The sequence below is a fragment of the Ursus americanus genome, chromosome 30 (assembly GCF_024610735.1).
Source record: "Ursus americanus isolate L20-20 chromosome 30, mUrsAme1.1.p, whole genome shotgun sequence".
In the NCBI taxonomy this organism is placed as follows: Eukaryota; Metazoa; Chordata; class Mammalia; order Carnivora; family Ursidae; genus Ursus; species Ursus americanus.
In genome coordinates this window covers 26,489,519-26,509,983 of record NC_142156.1, presented here as the reverse complement: position 1 = coordinate 26,509,983, position 20,465 = coordinate 26,489,519, and the positions used below count along the sequence as shown (strand labels likewise).

Sequence of the window (20,465 nt, the reverse complement as noted above, 5' to 3'; positions counted from 1 at the left end):
GCCGCGCTCCGGGCTGTGCGCTCCGCTCCGGCCGGGAGCCGCCGCGCGCCCTCCGGCCTTACCCAGTAGCAGCAGGCGGTGAGTCGCTTTGTAAGCCAGACGCTCCTTCTGCAACTGCTTCTCGATCTTCTTGTTGGCCTCGCGTCGTTCTTTTTCATCGACGCCCTGGTCTTCTGCCGTCTTGCTGTTGCCCAAACACCCCATGCCTGCCCGCTTGGATGGACTTCAGGCAGAGTTAGGTATTTGCACAAAAAGCAATAGAGAGTTGTAGATGTGTGTGGATCCTGGACGGCTTCTTTTCCTTGCCGCTGAAAGAGATGCTCTGGTCTCTCGGTGTTTGCCGATCAGAACAGGCGTTCCTTCTCCCTCCCTCTGCCCACCGCAAACTCCCAACTAAAAAGGATGCGAGAAAGTCGCGCGGAGCCAAAGAAATGCTTTTTAAAAATACAGGTTTAGAATTTTCTGCTGGACAAACCGCACAGAATGAAGGGAGACGGGGGCCGAGAGCACCGGGCTCTGCTGGAGCCAGCCAGGGTGGCGCTGCGCCCGGAGCTCGCCCCTGGTCGCCGCGCCCGCACCGCCCGCGCCACACTTGGACCCACTCAGCCCCGCCCCCGCCTGCGCGGCCTGGGAAGCGCCCTGCGGGAGCGCGAGGATGTCCGGGCCCTGCCGGCTGCTGGCCGACAGCGGCGTGGCGGGACGGAGCGCGCCGCCCGGTCCCCTCAAGGCGACCGTGGGCACCTGCCGGCCCGCTCGCGCCCCGCGCTGCCTCCGCCGTCGGACGCGCGCCCCCTCCCGGTTCCTAGCGACCCCCGGGCCTCCGCGCGGCCGGGAAGGGAGCTGGCCTGCTCGCGGGGATCTCGCTGGGCCACTAGCGCTGTCAGTGCTGGAGGGGTCGGGAGCTGACCTCTACGAGCCCGGCCGCGTGCCTCTCTCGCACCCCGAGCCCGGGAGACTGGGTCTGGGCGTGCGCTCCCCGCCGATGCCTCGGACGCCTCCCTGCTCCCAGGCAGGCGAGGACTCGCGCAGGATCATGCATATTCTATCAGGGAGGAGGATCTGTAAGAGGCTCACCAGTCACACCGCCTTTGTTCCGTTCATTTTCTAGACTATTCCAGCGCACCCACGCCGCCGCCTCCCTTAGCCTCTTGTCTTTATCTCCAGCCCCCGTTTCTCCTTCGCAGTTCTCTGAACAGCTCTACTACTTTCCTAGGAGACACTATGGCCTCGAACTTTGTCATTGTAGCCGTGGAACCGAAGAGGATAGAGACCCGTCTGCGTTCTCATTCACGGTGCTGAGTGCGAGTTCCCTCGTTACTGCTACCACCAGCCCACAGAGACAGTCGGTCTGCAGCAGCTTTGCACTCGCATTCTAGGACTTGCAGGAAGGACGGCGTAAGAGGCGACCCGGCTGAGAAGCCCCGGACTGAGATCACTTCCCCGTGCGGTGCTGTTATGGCACGGTGATGGTCTCCAGGCTCTGGGGGCCCGCCGCCTTGCGCACTGATTCTTTTAGGTGGCCTTGTTCATTTGTCTTCAAGTGCCCCAGTTTCCTCTAAACCCACATTTCTCTCGCATTCAGCAAGGCCTGATCTTCTTTGTAGAGATCAAACAGCACCTGGCGGGGCTCCCCGCGCTCTGCTGCCCCATTACCTCTGTAGGTCGCACGCACCCCGGGGGCACAGCAGGCCCCACTTGTCAGTGTATCTCATTCAAACCCAACAGCACCTCCTAACATCTCAGACTCCTTGTTAGTGCCACCATTTTTTTCTCCTGCCCCCCCCTCCCGCCCCCAGCAGCCTAGAGTTAAAAAGGGAATCTGATTCTGACCTGTCCTTCCTCACCTCCTCTTCACACCTCAGCTCCCGGCAGCCTGGCTTTGGCCCACCTCCCTGCACTGAGAATATTCTCATTAGGGTCATCAGTGGCCTCCCAGGCACTAAACTTCATCCATGAACTTTGGTCTTTACTTTCTTTGACCTCTCCGTGGAGCTGGCACTGGCCCTCCTTGGCGACTGTCTTGTTCTTTGGCTTGCATTGCATGGTGGTTTTCATGGCCTGCTCACCCTCTGGCTGGTAGAGGTGCCCAGGACCCCACCCACCCTTTCTCCCCTCGCACACATTCCTGGTAGGGCTGACTGTATCCTCCATAGTCTGTGCACGCAGCTCTGACTACGGCCACATCCCATCTCCAGCCCCGCTCACCCTCTTGTCCCCTGCCACTCCCAAGCATATCTTCACTTCCATCTCCCTGAAGTAGATCCTCCGTTCTACCTGCCAAGGGCTGAGCTCATCCCCTACGCTTACCCCCACACCTCCAGCCCTTTCCTTTCTCTTCTCTCTCTGTGATAAGGGTCCCCAATTTTCCAAACCAGAACATGGGACTCATTCCTGACTCCGTCTCCTTCCTGCAAACCCAAACACTTACTGTGTCCCATGGAGTCTGTTTCCGAGCTACCAAATATCTCTTTCACGCTGTCTTCCACTACCATGGTCTTAGATCACTAATCTAATGTGGATTTCGGCAATGACCTTCTGCTCACTTAATCTAGAACCCCATGTCGCCACAGGGACAATACACATTTGCCGTGTCTGTCCCCACCACCTACAAGGCCTCCACCACGCTCCTTCAAGACCGGGTTGGTGTAAACTCTGTGGCCTCAGGTCTCAAGTGGCTCCCCTTCCCAGCCCTGCCCTGCCCCTCCTTCCAGCCGCGTGGACTTCACGAACGCCCTGGCTCTTCCGCTGGGTTCACATGCTGCTTCTGTCCGGAATACCTGGGATATCTTCTTCACTTGGCCATCTCCTAATTATCCTTCTAGCCTCACTACCCCCTCCACATTCAGTGTTAGGCCCCCTTCCCCATGCTCTATTGTCTCACCAGCTCCTTGCACCGTACCGGTGTATTTACAGCTTTTTCCAAAGTCGGCTAGACCTTGGCCTCCATGAGAGCCGAGCCTGAGTCTGTCTTTTACACCCACTGCACCTGCGTCTAGTCCAGTGCCTGGCTGGGAGGAGCTGCCCCATGGATCTTTGTTGAATGGGTCACTGAATTCCTGAAAGCCAAAAGATAACCCCTGCTCAAAAGATGGGGTCTCATGAAAGGAGTTTTGTCATCAGATTTTAAGTTCAGGAAGCACTTGCCCAATTTGGTGCTGCACTGAAAATATCAATACTTTCTAAAAAACAAGAGCAGTCAATTATTCTTCTTGACATAGGCAGAAGCAAACATACAGTGCCATACTATACTCGGAGCTAGGTTCAAGGTTCTAGTTTTGTGGAAGGGGACTATTTATCACTGTTGCCAGGCCTTACACTTTGACCTCACACAAATGTTCACACATGGTAATATCAACCTGGCATGTACTGTGGGTAATGGGGGCAGTCAGGAGGCAAGAAAAGATATATAAAAATTGCATAGTATAGTGGGATGTTCATAAGGATTTGTCAGTTTTCTTAATGCCAAGATTTTTTTCCCCAAAGATTTTATTTATTTGAGAGAGTGAGAGAGAGACAGAGACAGAGATAGTGAGAGACAGCAACCGGTGGGGAGGAGAGGGAGAAGCAGGCTCCCCACGGAGCAGGGAGTCCGATGTGGGACTCAATCCCAGGGTCCTGGGATCATGACCTGAGCCAAAGGCAGATGCTTAACCAATGGAACCAGCTACCCAGGTGTCCCTAAGGCCAAGATTTTTATAAACAGTTGGAAGAAAAAGTTTCAAAACAAATCCCATGAAAACTTATAAAGGGAGAATAAAGTTAGAACCCCAAGGCTACACTTTTAAGGAAGCCCGATAATTCAGTTACCCTAAAAATACAGCAGAAAGTTCCCACTTGTTCAGATCTAGGAATTAGGGGTGTCAAAAAACAAGACAATTGTTAATTATTATCAAGTTGCTTATGCTAAGCCCCCCACCACCAAACTGAGAATCAATTACAGTTTTGACTTTCCTAGAAATGAAATCTTAAACCTGTCAGTCTGGCATCACCTGACGAGCACAAGTTAGGTGATCTGCTTCATACACCCCTGTCATCCCCTAAGGAAAAGTAACCTTGCAATAACTAATCCGCTTTTGAACCTAGTATAATTTCCTTGTTTCTGCTCCCTGCTGGTTATGAAAATCTTTCATTCTGTGCAGCTCCTTGGAGCTCCTTTCTTTTAGTTAGATGGGCTGCTGCCTGACTCGAATCACGTTTTGTTCAAATAAACTCCTAACTATTTTAATATGCCTGAGTTTACCATGAAATGGGGTTAAAGATAAGTTTTTGTATTTGGAATGCTAATAAGATTTAGATGATCATATATAATGAATAACACACCCAAGAAGTTAATGTATCAACGCAGTAATAATATATTCAGTGTAAAATAGCTTCTCCTAGTTGTTCATTGATTGCTGGCCCTGTGCTAGTCCTTCCCATGGGATAATTTCTGTAGCATTTGCAATAACCCTAAAAGGAACTATTTTTTTTAAATTTTATTTATTCATTCGACAGAGGTAGAGACAGCCAGCGAGAGAGGGAACACAAGCAGGGGGAGTGGGAGAGGAAGAAGCAGGCTCATAGCGGAAGAGCCCGATGTGGGGCTCGATCCCATAACGCCGGGATCACGCCCTGAGCCAAGGCAAACGCTTAACCGCTGTTCCACCCAGGCGCCCCAGCCTAAAAGGAACTATTGTCGACATTTACTTTGCAGTAGCTTTGAGGGCTGAGTAAGGGATGTATCTGGGCTATAAACCCTTGTATCCTGGCTGTAATAGCCGCAATAAAGGACCTACAGTGTGTTCCGCGACACGCTGCCAAACATTCTAAAACAGAAAAGTAACGTCCGTATACAGTGATGCAACATTTTTTATGAGAAATGCAAAGCCAGTTTTACCCAGTCTGTTATCAGGTAGGAAATCAAGACACCTTCTCCAGCCGCCCCCCCCCGCCCCGCCCCCCTTTAATCCGATCATCTGGCTTTTTCGTAGTCTGGTCTGGGAAATTAATCCTCATTCGTGTTTGAAACCATGGGATCAGAATCCCAGATCCCAGCTGGCTCACCTGCAGTGGCGGGAGCGGAGCTTTTGGGGCGCACCAAGAACAGCCTGGAGCCGCAGGCAGTGCAGGGCTCTGTTGCCAGGCAACGGCTGTGCGGCAGCATCGCCCTCACCCAGCGGCGCACACCCACCTGCGGAGAGCAAGGGCCGCCCTGCAGCTAGCTGCCTGCCCGCACGGGGGGCGGCGGCCGGCCAGGGGTGCGCCTGTGCCTGCCCAAGAGGGGAGGGGAGGCCATTGAGGAGAATGGGGAAGGCACAGAGTTTGGGGCAAAAGGACAAAGGTCACACGAAGTGGTGTCTTCCTCAGTCTGGTCGATATTGAAGACAAGGGTGTCTCAAGCGGTAGTGCATTTGGAAGTGTGATTATTTAAATTTCGTTTACAGTTAGTTTTGTGAATTTTCAATCATGATTTTAAGATTTGATTTTGTTTCAGACCCTCTGATTGAAGTTGGCACATGTTGGGGAAAAAACTACACCTGTTCTCTGGGGAGTTGGACTCAAGTCGGCGACAGCCATACGAACAGCATTTGTTTCTCCCTACAAGGAGGCTCCCTGTAGAAGTTCAATTAACAGTGAAGATGAAACATTCAAGGAACCTGTTTCGGTGTATGACAGGCCTCAATCATTATTTAAGAAAGGTATTAACTGGTTTTGTGGTGGCATTTTATACTTTCGAGGTGACTAAAGGTTAAAACGGCACTAAGATTTTCAGAACAGATATATCCAAAGTTTTAGAAGAAAAGGAACAAAATAGTCCAGGAAAGGTAACTAGGTCCTAATTCAATGCGAGAACTACGGGCTGCAGCCAGTTTTGCAAACCTGAAGCTTCCAGAACGGCCATTGGCCCCCCGGGAGGGCGTTCACGCAGCCCTCGTGCTGCTCCGCGCCGCGTTAGACGACTTGTTATGGGTCTCTCCCTTTTCTTTCTTAGTGACTTGGTGGAAACAACCTGTGCAAGATATTTTCCCTTCTTGGCAGTGGAACTCACTCCATGACCCAGTTACCATACACTTTAAAAATACTGGGGTAAAACGTCTTACATTTTTTATAGAAAATCCGGGGAACTTAATCCATTTACCCTCTCTGTACATAATACTCTGCAATCAAATACTTTAGAATTCATTGAAATGATTTGTCTTTTCTCCCCCTTACTCCTACAGCCGGGGTAATATTAAGTAGCTTTTGGAAGGGCCATCCATGAAAGGTAGTGATGCAGTCTTTATTTATTTTTTTAAGGTTTCATTTATTCATTTGAGAGAGAGAGACAGCCAGCGAGAGAGGGAACACAAGCAGGCGGAGTGGAAGAGGAAGAAGCAGTCTCCCAGCGGAGGAGCCCGATGCGGGGCTCGATCCCAGAACACTGGGATCACGCCCTGAGCCAAAGGCAGACGCTTAACGACTGAGCCATCCAGGCGCCCCAAGTGATACAGTCTTTTTAACTGACAACTTGAAAAACCAAAGCAGCAGATCAATAGGAAAGGGATGTTAACCATCTTTGACTCTGCCCAGTGTCCAGAAACCCAGGACTGAAATATCCTTATTGGAATCCACAACTCAGTGCCACAGACAGGAGTTTCATTATAGTAGAAAAACACCAGTTGAGAGACTACCGAATAAGCTAAAAGGAAACAACAAAAATCCCAATAAGCAGAATGGGAAATCTGCAAACAGAATGAAACGATTATGGTTTTGCAGTTCAAAACAGCAGTGAAAGCCACCAAATGGGGTTCAGGTTACGAGACAGAGGCATCAGAAGGGCAGTCTGTGGACTGTGAGTGTACTGTGAGGGAAACCACACATCCGAGTGGAAGCCAATACACGTTTTCCAAACAAATCCAGGAAGGGGCTCAAGGACTGGAGGAGAAGAGAAAAGTAGCCTTCAAACCATGAAGACTAGCACCCCTAGCTATTTAATCCCTATCTTCAACCTCAAATAGCCTAACAAAATAGGGGACTATATCTGATTTTCAGACACCCGTTGTTTAATTCAGAGATTCGAATACTGATGTAACGTTGCAAAGATTGTCTAAACAGTTTCAAAGATATTTCTTTCTTTACTAAGTAACAAACATCAGATATAAAATGTAGAGCTTGCACACAAATCCACCATATGTGAATAAAGTTTAAGTGTTTTTTCTTTCTTTTTGAAAAAGTTTTTATTTTAATTCCAGTAGTTAACATACAGTGTTATACTAGTTTCAGGTAGACAATATAGCGATTCAACACTTTCATATATCCCCTGGTGCTCATCATGACAGGTGTGCTCCTTAGTCCCTGGAACCTGTTTCACCCATCCCCCAACACCCGCCCCCCAACATCAGTTTGTTCTCTATAGTTAGGAGTCTGTTTTCCGAATAAAGCTTAAACCATAAGGGATCTTTTGTGATAAAAAATAATTTTAGCACTTAGTTCTAGATGGCATGAGTTTTCTATTCCTCGGATAACTATATTCCCCAATATAATTTTTAAAAAGATTTATTTATTTATTTGACTGAGAGAGAGAGAGAGAACGAGAGCACAAGCAGGGGGAGCAGCAGGCAGAGGGAGAGGGAGGAGGAGGCTCCCCGAGGAGCAGGGAACCCGGCGCGGGGCTTGATCCCAGGACATCAGGATCATGACCTGACCCAAAGGCAGATGCCCAACCGACTGAGCCACCCAGGTGGCCCATATACATATATATATATATAATTTTTTTTTTTTTAGGATTCAATCTCATGCAATCTCCAGGGTTATAAGAATGTGTCCAATGATTAAAAGTTCTCTTCAAACCTGTTTTTTATCTGATTTGGAACAAAAAGAGACAAATGATTCGACGTGCATTTTAAATGCTTACTGACATTCTCTCGGTGTCAGTGAGGCGCCCTCGTGCGAAGTCAGGTCTTCAGGAGGCATGGTGACGTGAATCCTAGTTTTAACACACCGATTCGGGTTGGACTGCCTACTTACCTCACAACTGTTCTCATACTTTAAGCAAATCCAGCAACAATATTCTGTAAAGCAAGATAACTAAGAGAATCCAATTTTGTGTCTACACAACATAGATTCAGGGCATTGAACTCGTCTTTATTTCTCCCTATAGGCCATCATCTGGAGAGATGTACCACCGAAAGGGTAAGAAGACTCTGAGGGCAATTTTTTACCTTCTTTTTTTTTTTTTAAGATTTTATTTATTTATTCGACAGAGATAGAGACAGCCAGTGAGAGAGGGAACACAAGCAGGGGGAGTGGGAGAGGAAGAAGCAGGGTCATAGCGGAAGAGCCTGATGTGGGGCTCGATCCCATAACGCCGGGATCACGCCCTGAGCCGAAGGCAGACGCTTAACCGCTGTGCCACCCAGGCGCCCCAATTTTTTACCTTCTTGAGCAGTTGGGGAAATAAGACTAGCATACTTTTGTCATTCAGAGGGCAATGTGTGACCATATGCAGGAACCCAGAGCTGAAAGGTGTGGTAGGGCCCTGGGGGGATGGGAGGGTCCACGGGATTGGCAAAAGTTTCACCAAGGAGGAGGGACCCCAGGAGTGTCTTGAAAAAGGGGATTGGACGGGGTAGGGAGAAGGAGCGCACTTCAGGCAAGGAAGATCTGCGAAAGGAGAGGAAGTAGGTCACATACAGGAGGCAGAGGGACACCCAGCACACGCTGTGTCTCTGAGGGGCGCTGAACCCAGTGAGCCACAGGAAAATATAGATTCTTGGTGTGGCAATTTTTCTTAAGGTAAAAGCTCTCCCACGGTTTGTGTGCTTAGTGGTTAAGAGCATGGGTTGCTGAGCAAGAATGGCTGGCCTCAAATGCCTCTTCTGCTGAGTGATTCTGTTTCTTTCTCTAAATGGGAGAGGACAATGGCATTCACCTCATGGAGCTATGGCGAGAATGATAGGAATCAATTCATCTTATCACAGTGCCTGGCAAATAGCAAGCTCCCAATAAATATAGCAATTATTATCATTAAACTCTAACACATAATCCATTTAACTTCTCTGCATGAAGCAGTGTGTTGTCCTCGAGGAGCTCCTACTAGAAACAACTAGGCAGGCACGCGAGCAGTGACGTATGGTACAGTCAACACGGATTTGTTGAGGGACTACCTATACTCAGCTGAGCAAAGTACTGGCAACTAGGGGGAACATGAAGGCAATGAGACATGTTGGAAATGGAAAAAAAAAAAGCACAGGTGATGGATGAATGGATAAACAAAATGTGGTCTACGTGTATGATAAAATAGTATTCTGCTTTAAAAAGGAAGGACATTTGGGGTGCCGGGTGACTCAGTCGGTTAGGCGTCTGACTCTTGATTTTGGCTCGGGTCATGATCTCAGGGTCATGAGATCGAGCCCCACATGGGGCTCTGTTCTGATCAAGGAGTCCGCTTGAGGATTCTCCCCCTCTCCCTCTCCCTCTGCACCTCTCCCCCACCCCTGCTTGCATGTACTCTCTCTCTTTAAAAAAATAAATAAATAAATAAAAAGCAAGGACATTCTAAAATAAACATGGATAAACTTTGAGGACATTATGCTAAGTGAAAAAAGCCAGTCACAAAAGGACATTTACTGTATGACCCCACTTCTGTGAGGGACCTCGGGCAGTCAGATTCCTAGAGAGGGAAAGTAGAATGGTGGTGGCCTGGGGCTGGGGAAGGGAGAATGGGGAGTTAGTGTTGAATGGGCACAGACTTTCTGTTTGGGAAGTTGAAAAAGTTCTGCAGGTGGGTGGAGGCAGTGGCCGCACGAAATGGGAATGCCCTTGAAGTTACAGAACTGTACCCTTAAAAATGGTGAATATGGTAAGTTTTATGTTATGTGTATTTTGCCACAAGAAAAACAAGAAAAAATTCACATGTAGAATCTTCATCATGACAATTGTGGGAGTGAGAGATCTTTCTTTATTGTGATTTCAGGATATTTGTTTTGACTTTTCGGATTATAGTTAAGGGACTTCAAGCCCTTTAGAAATATTTGCTGCAATTATAGTTTCTTACCAGCAGGTGGCAATGTAGAGCTGGAAGGATGTTTAATAGTGGTGCATTTATGTTCATTCGTTCACCGTTAAGTATTCTTTTGAAAGCCTACGCACACAAAGCCTTGAGATTTTAAGGATTAATTAGACATTATCTGCCATCTCAAGCAGTTTACTAGTCTAGTAGAGAGGGACAGACATGGAACCAAGTAAATGCGGTAAAGTTCTCTGAATTCTGTAGAGATTACTGCGGGAACCCATAGGGTGTGCGTGGTCAATTATAAAAGGGAAGAAAAAATATCATTTCCTTTCCTGGAGAAATGCATGCTTAACTTGGCTAGTCACCTTTCATCTTAATTTTAAAAACACGCTGGAAGGTGCTTTATGTCTAGCATCTCATCTGATCTTCACAGCAACCTATAGGATCACATTATTAGCCACCTTTTGCAGATAAGGCTGTTGGCCTGAAGGCCCCCCAGGGTCCTGAAAGGGGTGGAGCACCCGTCTGATCGCAAAGCCTGCGCCTTTTCCAGAAGGAACTCTCCAGCCTTTACAGATTGAAAAAAATCACACCATTCTTCTTCCACTAATTCCAAAAGGAAAAAATCAAACAAGCCCACTTCCTTTCTAGCTCACTTAGGCAGATTAATCTGCATATAATGACTGATGAATTAATTAACTCTTTGCCCAGTTGCCTTAGCAACTGGTTTCTTTTAGAATTTGGCTTGGTTACAGAGTTTAAAGCAACAGCATTCCTTTGACAACAGTCAAATTGTATATGAAATTAAATGGAACATAGACACATTTTACCACAGGTGGGAACTATGTAGCTTTCTCAGAAAAGTTGGAATGGCTCTTCCTACAGCTTGCAGGGCTGCTGGCAAAGAACAAGGGAGATAGAACCTAATATTTGTCTATCTTTGCCATTATGTAATTTTTTTACATCTGTCATTAAGTAGGAACGTTTCAACAGATTTAAACTATAAATAAATGAAAGACTGACATTCAAAAGGGGAGTCTTTGCAGATAAATCTCAATCTGATTTAGATGTATTATAGGATTGAACAATTACAGAAATATGTTAATGTTGTTATTGACAGCCAGGATTTTCAGAGAGGAAGAATGATGTACAAATACAGAATGAGGGAAGGCAAGGGAGAGCCTGTGAGGATGACCTGGATTGTAGTGGCCGTTGTGAAATCGTGCTTTCCAAAATATATATGTATATGTTGATGGTATGGGCATGTATGTGTGTACATTTGTATGCTGTGTACACATATATGTATATATACTTGACCTTGAACAATGCAAGGTTAGGGTGTCGACCCCCTGCACAGTCGAAAATCTGCGTTTAACTTTTAACTCTTCAAAAACTTAACTATAGGGGCTCCTGGGTGTCTTAGTTGGTTAAGCGTCTGCCTCCGGCTCAGGTCATGATCTCAGGGTCCTGGGATTGAGCTTCGTATCGGGCTCCCTTCTCAGCGGACAGTCTGCTTCTCCCTCTCCCTCTGGCCCCTCAAATAAATAAATAAAATCTTAAACAAACAAACAAACAGAAAAACCCAAAACTTAACTGCTAGTGGCCTACCGTTGACCAGAAGGCTTATGTTAACATAAACAATTGATTAGATATGTATTTTTGCATGTTATATGTATTCTATACTGTATTCTTATAATAAAGAAGCTAGAGAAAAGAAAATGTTATTAAGAAAATCATAAGGAAGAGAAAATATATTTATAGTATTGTACTGTATTGAAAAAACCCCCCGCATATAGATGGATTTGTGCAGTATGAATTTGAGTTGTTCAAGGGTCAAGGGTACATGCCTACATTTCTTCATTTGGTCTGTTGGAAAGGCCAAGAAGTTAAGTCACTCCAACAGCAGTGAGCCACCTCTTGCCCGGGTCTGACTCTTAGTCTTACTTATCACCACAAGGAACCAGGGCTCCTCGAAGAAATGGGTGATATCAGCCTGGGGGCCAGGGTAGATGCAAGGTAAACCTGGAACATGGTCATGCCAGAAAGTAAGAAAGTGCTTTAAAACTGTTGGTGGAATGTCACTGGGACACAAGAGCCAGACCGAAGGGGCTCTCATTTAGTCAAATCTGGGATGATATGAGCACCCAAATATTTAGGTACAGAAATGAATTCTAAACCACTGAAAAATATAGGAATATTATGTGTCCAATAACAAAGAGATAAGTAAATAAATGGGGGAGAAGGGAGGGATCTTGCTAGCTAGCTGCTAGAGAATGTGAACGTAATCCTGGAACGGGAGAATCAGCATTTGCAAACAGCATAGCGAAGTTTGGGTCAGGCAAGATCCAGACACAGAGGCTCCATCTAGGGGAACTTTTTTTTTTTTTTAAGATTTTATTTATTTATCTGACAGAGAGAGAGAGTATGACAGAGAGAGAGAGAGAGCATGAGAGAGAGCAGAAGTGGAGGGGAGGAGCAGAGGGAGAGGGACAAGCAGACTCCCCGCTGAGCAAGGAGCCCAATGCTGGGCTTGATCCCAGGACCCATGAGATCACTACCTGAGCCGAAACCAAGAGTTGGATGGTTAACTGACTGAGCCCTGCAGGCGTCCTCTCTGAATAAAAGGGGAAGGCGCCCCCTTCCACATAAAAAGTTAAGTAAAACAACACCACAGGGATTCTATGCTCCACGAAAGGCTCAAAAGCACATTAAGAACCAAGTGTCCCTAGGACATCTAGTTCTGCAGAGTTCTCTCCAGGCTGTGTGACCTTGTTCAGTCAACAACCTACACAACTGCGATATTTCTGTTCATGTCCTTTAGTGGTACATCGAGTGCCTGGAGTACAGTAATAACATGGTGTTATTGTTGGACAGCTAAGAGCATCTGACCATCCTCGGCCTCTGTGATTATTACAGCTCTTTTAGCTTTGCAGTTGAGTCCCTGAAAATCGCTTGTTGTCCTGCTGCCATCAAGCAGGTCCTCAGCTGCTCCACATGGGACTCACACCACACAATTCCCCGTTTGCCCTGGAAGGAGCTGCTTCTCATTCCCTACAGGGTCACGGGTCTGAGGGGAAAGCACTCTGAGGCTCGGAGGCAGAGAGGCTGGAGACATCATCCAACTGGGCTCTGCCCACAGAGGTCAGACCTTCCAGACATCATCCTGCCCCTCTGGGAGACTGGAATCTGGCCCCCAGAGAGGCATAACTGCCCACGGCAGACATGACAATACAAGTTATGGGCAGTGAAGCCACGGAGGCCAACAGTCAGGGGCACCTTGGTCTGGACGGTGCTCAGGCAGGACCCAAAGCCGCTCAGGAGGAGGCCCCTGGGGGAACAGAGAGACTACCAGTAGCCAAGGTTTGTGGGGGGAGAGGCTGTGTTCAGGCTGAGGACCTGTGACCAGGAAGTGTGCAGCCAAGTAGCTGGAAGAGACAACGGTGGCAGGCTGGGTCTGTGGGAAGTTTCAAATATTCAAATAAGAAACTTAAGTCAGGCCTGTTTCCCTTCCGTGCTGAGGCAGCCCCCAAGCTCACTACCTTATGTGCAGCAGAAAGGATCCTGTGCTGGGTGTTCTCCTGGTGCTGCAGACCCATGTGTCCAGGAGGCTGGCCTCTGCAGACCGCCTCGTCTGGGCTCCCTGCTCCCAGCTCCCGAGGGTGCAGAGGGGACAGACAGAAGGGCGGGGCTAGAGGACCCTGCCAGCCTGTGGTCTGGCTGTGGCTTTTGCCTTCCCCGAAAGCCACGGTTCCTGGCCCAAGGCCCTGAGCTTGGCTCCAACAACTGCTGTGGCCTCTGCCCCTCAGGCCTGGGCTGGTGATGGCCCCCTGCTGTTGCCAGCCCTTGGATGCCACGCCATCCCTTCTTGGTTTCCCGAACCCTCTGCAAACTTTGATAAATAACATCTTCATCAAGCACCCTTAAAGAACTTGGTTTGAATAGGGTATTTGTCTTCTGCCAGGATCCTGACCTGAACGGGGTCCTTCCTCTGAATTGACGTGTCCCTGTGCCAGGCCCATTGTTTGGGAAACAGAGCCACCTTGATTTGAGACTCCACTGCTATGTTGGGCAGGTGTCCCCATGCAGTGATCTGACGTGGGCCATGCTTTCAGAAGGAAGAAACCCCCCACACTGGAAAGGTGAGGGAAGGGACAGGTGGGGGGTTCAATCTACACGGAACTGGAGGCCCAGCCAGGGTGGCGAAGACAATACACATTACGAGGAAGAGTGAAAGGGAGAAACATTCAGAAAAACGTGCAAGAACCTGGGGGGTCGAGGAGAGGGAGAGAGAAAAAGCGCTCAAGATCCTTAGAATGGACTAGAAGACAGTATATACAATGTGAAGCATTTGCAGTCGTCAGTGCAAAGCAGCAAGCTATTCTTCTACGGAAAGGATTAAGATAATGGACAAGCTAATTTCGTAGTCACTACATCAATATTTGGCTACATGTATGTTTTTCAATTTTTAAATTTGAACTTACAAAACGTTGTAAGAATAGCATAAAATTTTTCTGCATACCCTTCACCCAGAGCCTTTCTTGTTATCATGTTGCTGCATGGGCTTAATCATACACTCTATGTTCTCATACTTTATAGGCACACTTTTTCCAGAACTATCTGAGAGTAGGAGGCAGACATTATGTCCTTGTCAGTGCGTATTTCCTACGAACAAGATTCTCTCATTGAACTACAAACATCATTACGGTCCCATTAGCTAAGCTGCAGTCCACATTCAAAGTCTACCAGTAGAAAGGATGATGTCCCTTAGAGCCATCCCCCATCCCTCTTTCAGGAGCTGACCCGCCATCACACAGCATGTGGTTGTCATGTTTATCTTTTTCAGTACATCTGGGAAACATCCACCCCGCAGTTCATGCGGGAAAACTATGAAGGATGCTTTTCATGTGCTGAAGGAGGACGTGACCTCCAGCAGCTTCTAAACAGCACGGCAAAATCTGCTCTCCGACCCGGGCCTGTCCCCCAGGGCCTTTTGCAAATAGGGGTTGCAGAATCCTGGCATGAATCTTTTAGGACAAATGCTGTACAAAGGTGTTGTCAAGGGTGCCTGGTGCTTTTTCCAATCCTCATTCAGGAGACTGCCTTTACTCTTACTTACCTTTCAAATTAGTTAAAAATAAAACGAATGCCTCCACATTAGAATTGAAACAGCACACAAGTATCTTTAATAAAAGCAATCTCAGCCCACCCGTGGGAAGAAAATGTAAGGGTTCTGGAGGCACACTGCTGGCCCAGTGCAAGGAGAAGTTTGCGCTTTTGCTCTGTCCTTCCACATTCTCTTTTTACAATTAACTTGTATTCTTTTTTTTGAAAGATTTTATTTATTTATTTTTGCAAGAGAGAGAGAATGAGAGAGAGAGCACAAGCAGGGGGAGCGGCAGCCCGAGGGAGAAGCCGGCACCCTGCTGAGCAGGGACCTGATGTGGGACTCGATCCCAGGACTCTGGGATCATGACCTGAGCTGAAGACTGCCGCTTAACCTACTGAGCCATCCAGGCGCCCTAATTTGTATTCTTTTAAAGCGACCAATGGACGACTGAAATTACTGGAATTATCCGTCGCTTGTAACCACCTCTTCAGTTAGTCTGCCTCCCTTACCAGCACCAGCCGCTAATACTCTCAGTGTCTGCCGACGGTCTCACTGGCCCAGCGCTTTCCTCTCCCTTTGTCTGGAAAGGTTTCCAACAGGATCTTTGTGCATCTATGCAAATCCTCTCCCAACGCTAGGCCCCTGCCAGTGTCTCCTGGCCGAAGGGGACCTTGGTCTTGCGGTGACTCATCTCATGGAAATGCCAGTGGGGTTTTATTTTTTTAATTTTTTTAAATGTTTTTTTATTATATTATGTTAGTCACCATACAGTACATCCCTGGTTTCTGATGTAAAGTTTGATGATTCATTAGTTGTATATAACACCCAGTGCACCATGCAATACGTGCCCTCCTTACTACCCATCACCAGTCTATCCCATTCCCCCACCCCCTCCCCTCTGAAGCCCTCAGTTTGTTCCCCAGAGTCCATAGTCTCTCATGCTTCATTCCCCCTTCTGATTACCCCCCCTTTCTTTATCCCTTTCTTCCCCTACCGATCTTCCTACTTCTTATGTTCCATAGATGAGAGAAATAATATGATAATTGTCTTTCTCTGCTTGACTTATTTCACTTAGCATTATCTCCTCCAGTGCCGTCCATGTTGCAGCAAATGTTGAGAACTCGTTCTTTCTGATAGCTGAGTAATATTCCATTGTATATATGGACCACAACTTGCTAATCCAATCATTTGTTGAAGGGCATCTCGGTTCCTTCCACGATTTAGCTATTGTGGACAATGCTGCTATGAACATTGGGGTGCATATGGCCCTTCTCTTCACTACGTCTGTATCTTTAGGGTAAATACCCAGTAGTGCAATTTCTGGGTCATAGGGTAGCTCAATTTTTAACTTTTTAAGGGACCTCCACACTGTTTTCCAGAGTGGCTGCACCAACCTGCATTCCCACCAACAATGTAGGAGGGATCCCCTTTCTCCACATCCTCTCCAGCAATTGTTGTTTCTTGCCTTGTTAATTTTTTGCCATTCTAACTGGCGGAAGGTGGTATCTTAGTGTGGTTTTGATTTGAATTTCCCTGATGGCTAATGATTTTGAACATTTTTTCATGTGTCTGTTGTCCATTTGTATGTCATCATTGGAAAAGTGTCTGTTCATATCTTCTGCCCATTTTATGATTTATTTGTTTCTCACATATTGAGTTTGAGAAGTTCTTTGTAGATCTTGGATACCAGTCTTTTATCTGTAGCATCATTTGCAAATATATTCTCCCATTCCATGGGCTGCCTCTTAGTTTTTTTGATTGTTTCCTTGGCTGTGCAGAAGCTTTTTATCTTGATGAAGTCCCACATGTTCATTTTATCTTTTGTTTCTCTTGCCTTTGGAGATGTGTCATGAAAAAGGTTGCTTTGGCCGATGTCGTAGAGGTTGCTGCCTATGTTCTCCTCTAGGATTTTGATGGATTCTTGTCTCACATCGAGGTCTTTCATCCATTTGGAGTTTATCTTTGTGTATGGTGTGAGATAGTGGTCAAGTTTCATTCTTTTGCATGTAGCTGTCCAATCTTCCCAGCACCATTTATTGAAGAGACTGTCTTTTTCCCACCGGATGTTTTTTCCTGCTTTGTCAAAGATTAGTTGCCCAAAGAGCCAAGGGTCCATGTGGGGTTTTAACTCCCTCCCTCATTGCTGTGGTTCGATGAATGCCTGGTTTCTCTACTAGAAGCAGCCCCTCCAAGGGCTGTTTCCTACGGTGCTTGTCAGATCCGTGATGTGACAAGCTGAGTGAGTGAATGAAAGAGAGACTCCAGGGGAGACTCCACTTAGGGATGGGTGTTGTCCCCCTGGGAACCCAAAGCCACCCCAAAGCCATGGGGGGGTTAGGATCCTCGGCTAGCCCATGAGATCCCCATGGTCCCCACAATGCCCGTGAGGATCCCTGCCCAACTGTGTCTAGTTTCGTTCTGTGTGTGCTTGTTGGCACTAAATGGACAGAAAGCTCCTGACACTCAGCTCTCAGTTTTATTCATGTTTCACAATCATTTCCGTTTACCATATCCTAAATGATGAAAATCTGAAGCAGTATATTTAGGGACCTAGATTTCCCATAAACACTATTAGCATCTTTTTAAAGTCTATAATCCATAAAGGAAAAGAGTTTACGACTGCATACGAATGTTCCTGGCATCGTAGAATTCCTCCCCCCAATTAAGAATAATAGGAGATATCTCAATCTTCATCGAATATATTTCTGAAACATTACTTTGCATTCCTGTTTAACCAAATAAAGTGTTTTATTTTATTTTTTTTAAAGATTTTATTTATTTATTCGACAGAGAGAGAGACAGCCAGTGAGAGAGGGAACACAAGCAGGGGGAGTGGGAGAGGAAGAAGCAGGCTCATAGCGGAGGAGCCTGATGTGGGGCTTGATCCCAGAACGCCGGGATCACGCCCTGAGCTGAAGGCAGACGCTTAACCGCTGTGCCACCCAGGCGCCCCCTAAATAAAGTGTTTTAAAGTAACTTACCTTTCCTTGATTTTACAAGATCTTCTAGAAACCAAAAGGAACGATCAAAATTCTATGCTCTCTACTGTTGTTTTCTTTCATATGATAATGAAATGGTTGCATGCAGGAGACTTTTTAATTTTTAAAAATTTTTTTTGAATTTCTTTTTTTTTTTTAAGATCTTATTTATTTATTTGAGAGAGAGAGTGAGAGAGAGAGAGCATGCAAGGGGGGTGAGGGGCACAGGGAAGAGCAGACTCCCACTGAACAGGGAGCCTACTTCGGGGCTCAATCCTAGGCCCCTGGGATCATGACCTGAGCTGAAGGCAGATGCTTAACTGACTGAGCCACTCAGGCGCCCACAGGAGACTTTCCCTAAAAAAGGTTTTACTGTGGACATTTTCAAACATATGCACAAGTAGACAGAAGAGTATAATGAGTCCTTCGTAAAATAATCGACAATATTGCTTCATGTCATAAAACGTGCAGTCATGGTCAGTGTGGGAGAAGGTTCTTGACACTGGGTCTCCAGTTTCAGAGTTCCCATGCTCTAGTTCCAAGATCCTGATGGATAGCCATCCTCTCACCAAGCCCCAGCTGTGAACGATTGCTGCAGGATTAGTGGTGAAGTATCGCGAGATGAAAAACGTGATTTTCCTGGCTGCTGATGTTATTTGATCGGGTATATTGGACCAGAAATTAAAAACACATCCTATACTTACAGATACACACCCCCAACTCCAGGCACAATTCCTACACTCGAGTAGGAAAGTGACAAGAGTCTTTACTGATCCCATGTTGATTGTATGCTAGGAATGTGGTCATTTCTTTGTCATCCCCCCCTTTTCCTTTAACAGCTGAATTTAGAAAAGTACATGTTACAGTATCTATAAAAAGTATGTAAAGAAAAGTTTGATTCCTTTGAATCTAATGGATCATGTTTTTATTACACATGCAAATAATCAAGTCATTGCCTGTTCCCCAGAGCTGGCTGGAGCCTGAGAGCCATTTGTTTAGGCCCCATCACCATGCTTTCAGCCCTCAGAGCTCAGTGATGACGGTTTCAACCTAATGCAGTCTGTGTGATTTGATCCTTTTGCATAAAGAAAAGTTACTGCTCTTGCTTACTTTCTCAACTCCGCTAAGAAGGAACCCTTGAGCCTCTGGAAAGACAGTTGCATTTGTCCAAGAACATGAGACCACCCCCGCCCCCCCTCAACGTTTAATCTTTCCTGGTGAGTTGGGAGCATGAAAGTCCTGAAAAGTCTTGCAGTGCAAACCTCCCACAGCGTGGCACAGATGAGTCAAGGAGAAATAAGTACCACTTCTTCACTGCGAATTCTCTGCCAGCTCCTTACCTTCTCACCTGCCTGATACTTGGATTTTGTTTGTGTGGACCGTATCACTGATCTCCCCAAGTATTTATTGAGTGCTGATGACATGCCAGGTGTCTCAAGGAGTGAGGGACTCACACACTGGCGAGCTGTGGGTTCTGTTAAGGGTTCTATTCTTTATCCCAAGGACAGCGGAAGTCACTGAGCTGTCAGAGCAGGGCGGCAACAGGCTAAGTTTGATCTCAAAAGAATTAAAATATGTGGAGAACGGATTACAGGGAGGACAAAACCAGAATCAGGTGGCAGTTAGCAGGTAGTGTGCTTTCTCCGGGACAGAGGTGACGGGAGCAGTTTTGCAGAACCGACGGGTGTGTGACTTGACCAGGACTGTGCAGAATGACATGTGCACACAAGTCTTGGGGCTTGGATTTCTTTAGCACAGAAAAGATATTCCCAGAAGAGAAGAAAGAGAACATACAGATGAGGGGATGGGACTTGCTGCTGGTTTCACTTCAATTCCAGAATGCTGGTGGGTGTCCAGGTTAGCACCACCTGGGCCTCATGCTAGTTTTCCAATTAACAGAACACCAACTTGGGTGGCAGGCAACCAGGTAATCAGTATTGATTCCGAGGGTCCCTGGTACACAGGTTGCAGATTTCAAGAAACCTGTACCCGGAGTTCTCGGTGCTTTTCTGTTCGACAGCACCACCTGGCGGCTGGGTCTAGGAATAACCCAACCGTGAGCACAGAACTTCAGCGCCTGTCTCACTTTTCAAGTGCCTGCCGGACTGCCAGGCACTACCTACTTTTCCTTCTCAGCAGGACGGTGCATAGTTTCGTCTCTCTTTCCTCCCATGTTTGCTATTTCTCAGGTGTCAGTTAATCAAAGCTCAGAAAACGGCTATTTCAAAAATACAGAGTCTCCGTTATTCATTCCTTCTTCCCCTTCTCTCTTCCTAATATTGTTTTTTCCCCTCTTCCCAAATGTCCCCGTACTTCTGCTTACGTTATTGCTGTTAGCTGTTAAATTATTGTGTCCGTTATCAGTTATTGGGTTCTGCTGACTTAACACTGACATTGATAAAAAACA

At 46.8% G+C, this 20,465-nt stretch overlaps 1 protein-coding gene across 2 annotated transcripts in view; it reads right to left on the bottom strand.

The window, feature by feature from the left end:
- The window catches only part of GNAL (G protein subunit alpha L), a 143,151-nt gene that overhangs the window by 101,384 nt on the left and 21,302 nt on the right, over positions 1-20,465 (bottom strand). Inside the window, exon 1 of one of the 2 annotated variants that reach the window (XM_045815128.2) lies at positions 63-417. The exons of the other annotated variant lie outside the window; for it this stretch is intronic. Coding sequence (XP_045671084.1) covers positions 63-204 — 142 coding nt within the window. The 5' untranslated portion in view covers positions 205-417. Of the gene's footprint in view, positions 1-62; positions 418-20,465 lie in introns of those variants that run through there. 2 annotated transcript variants of the gene reach the window in all.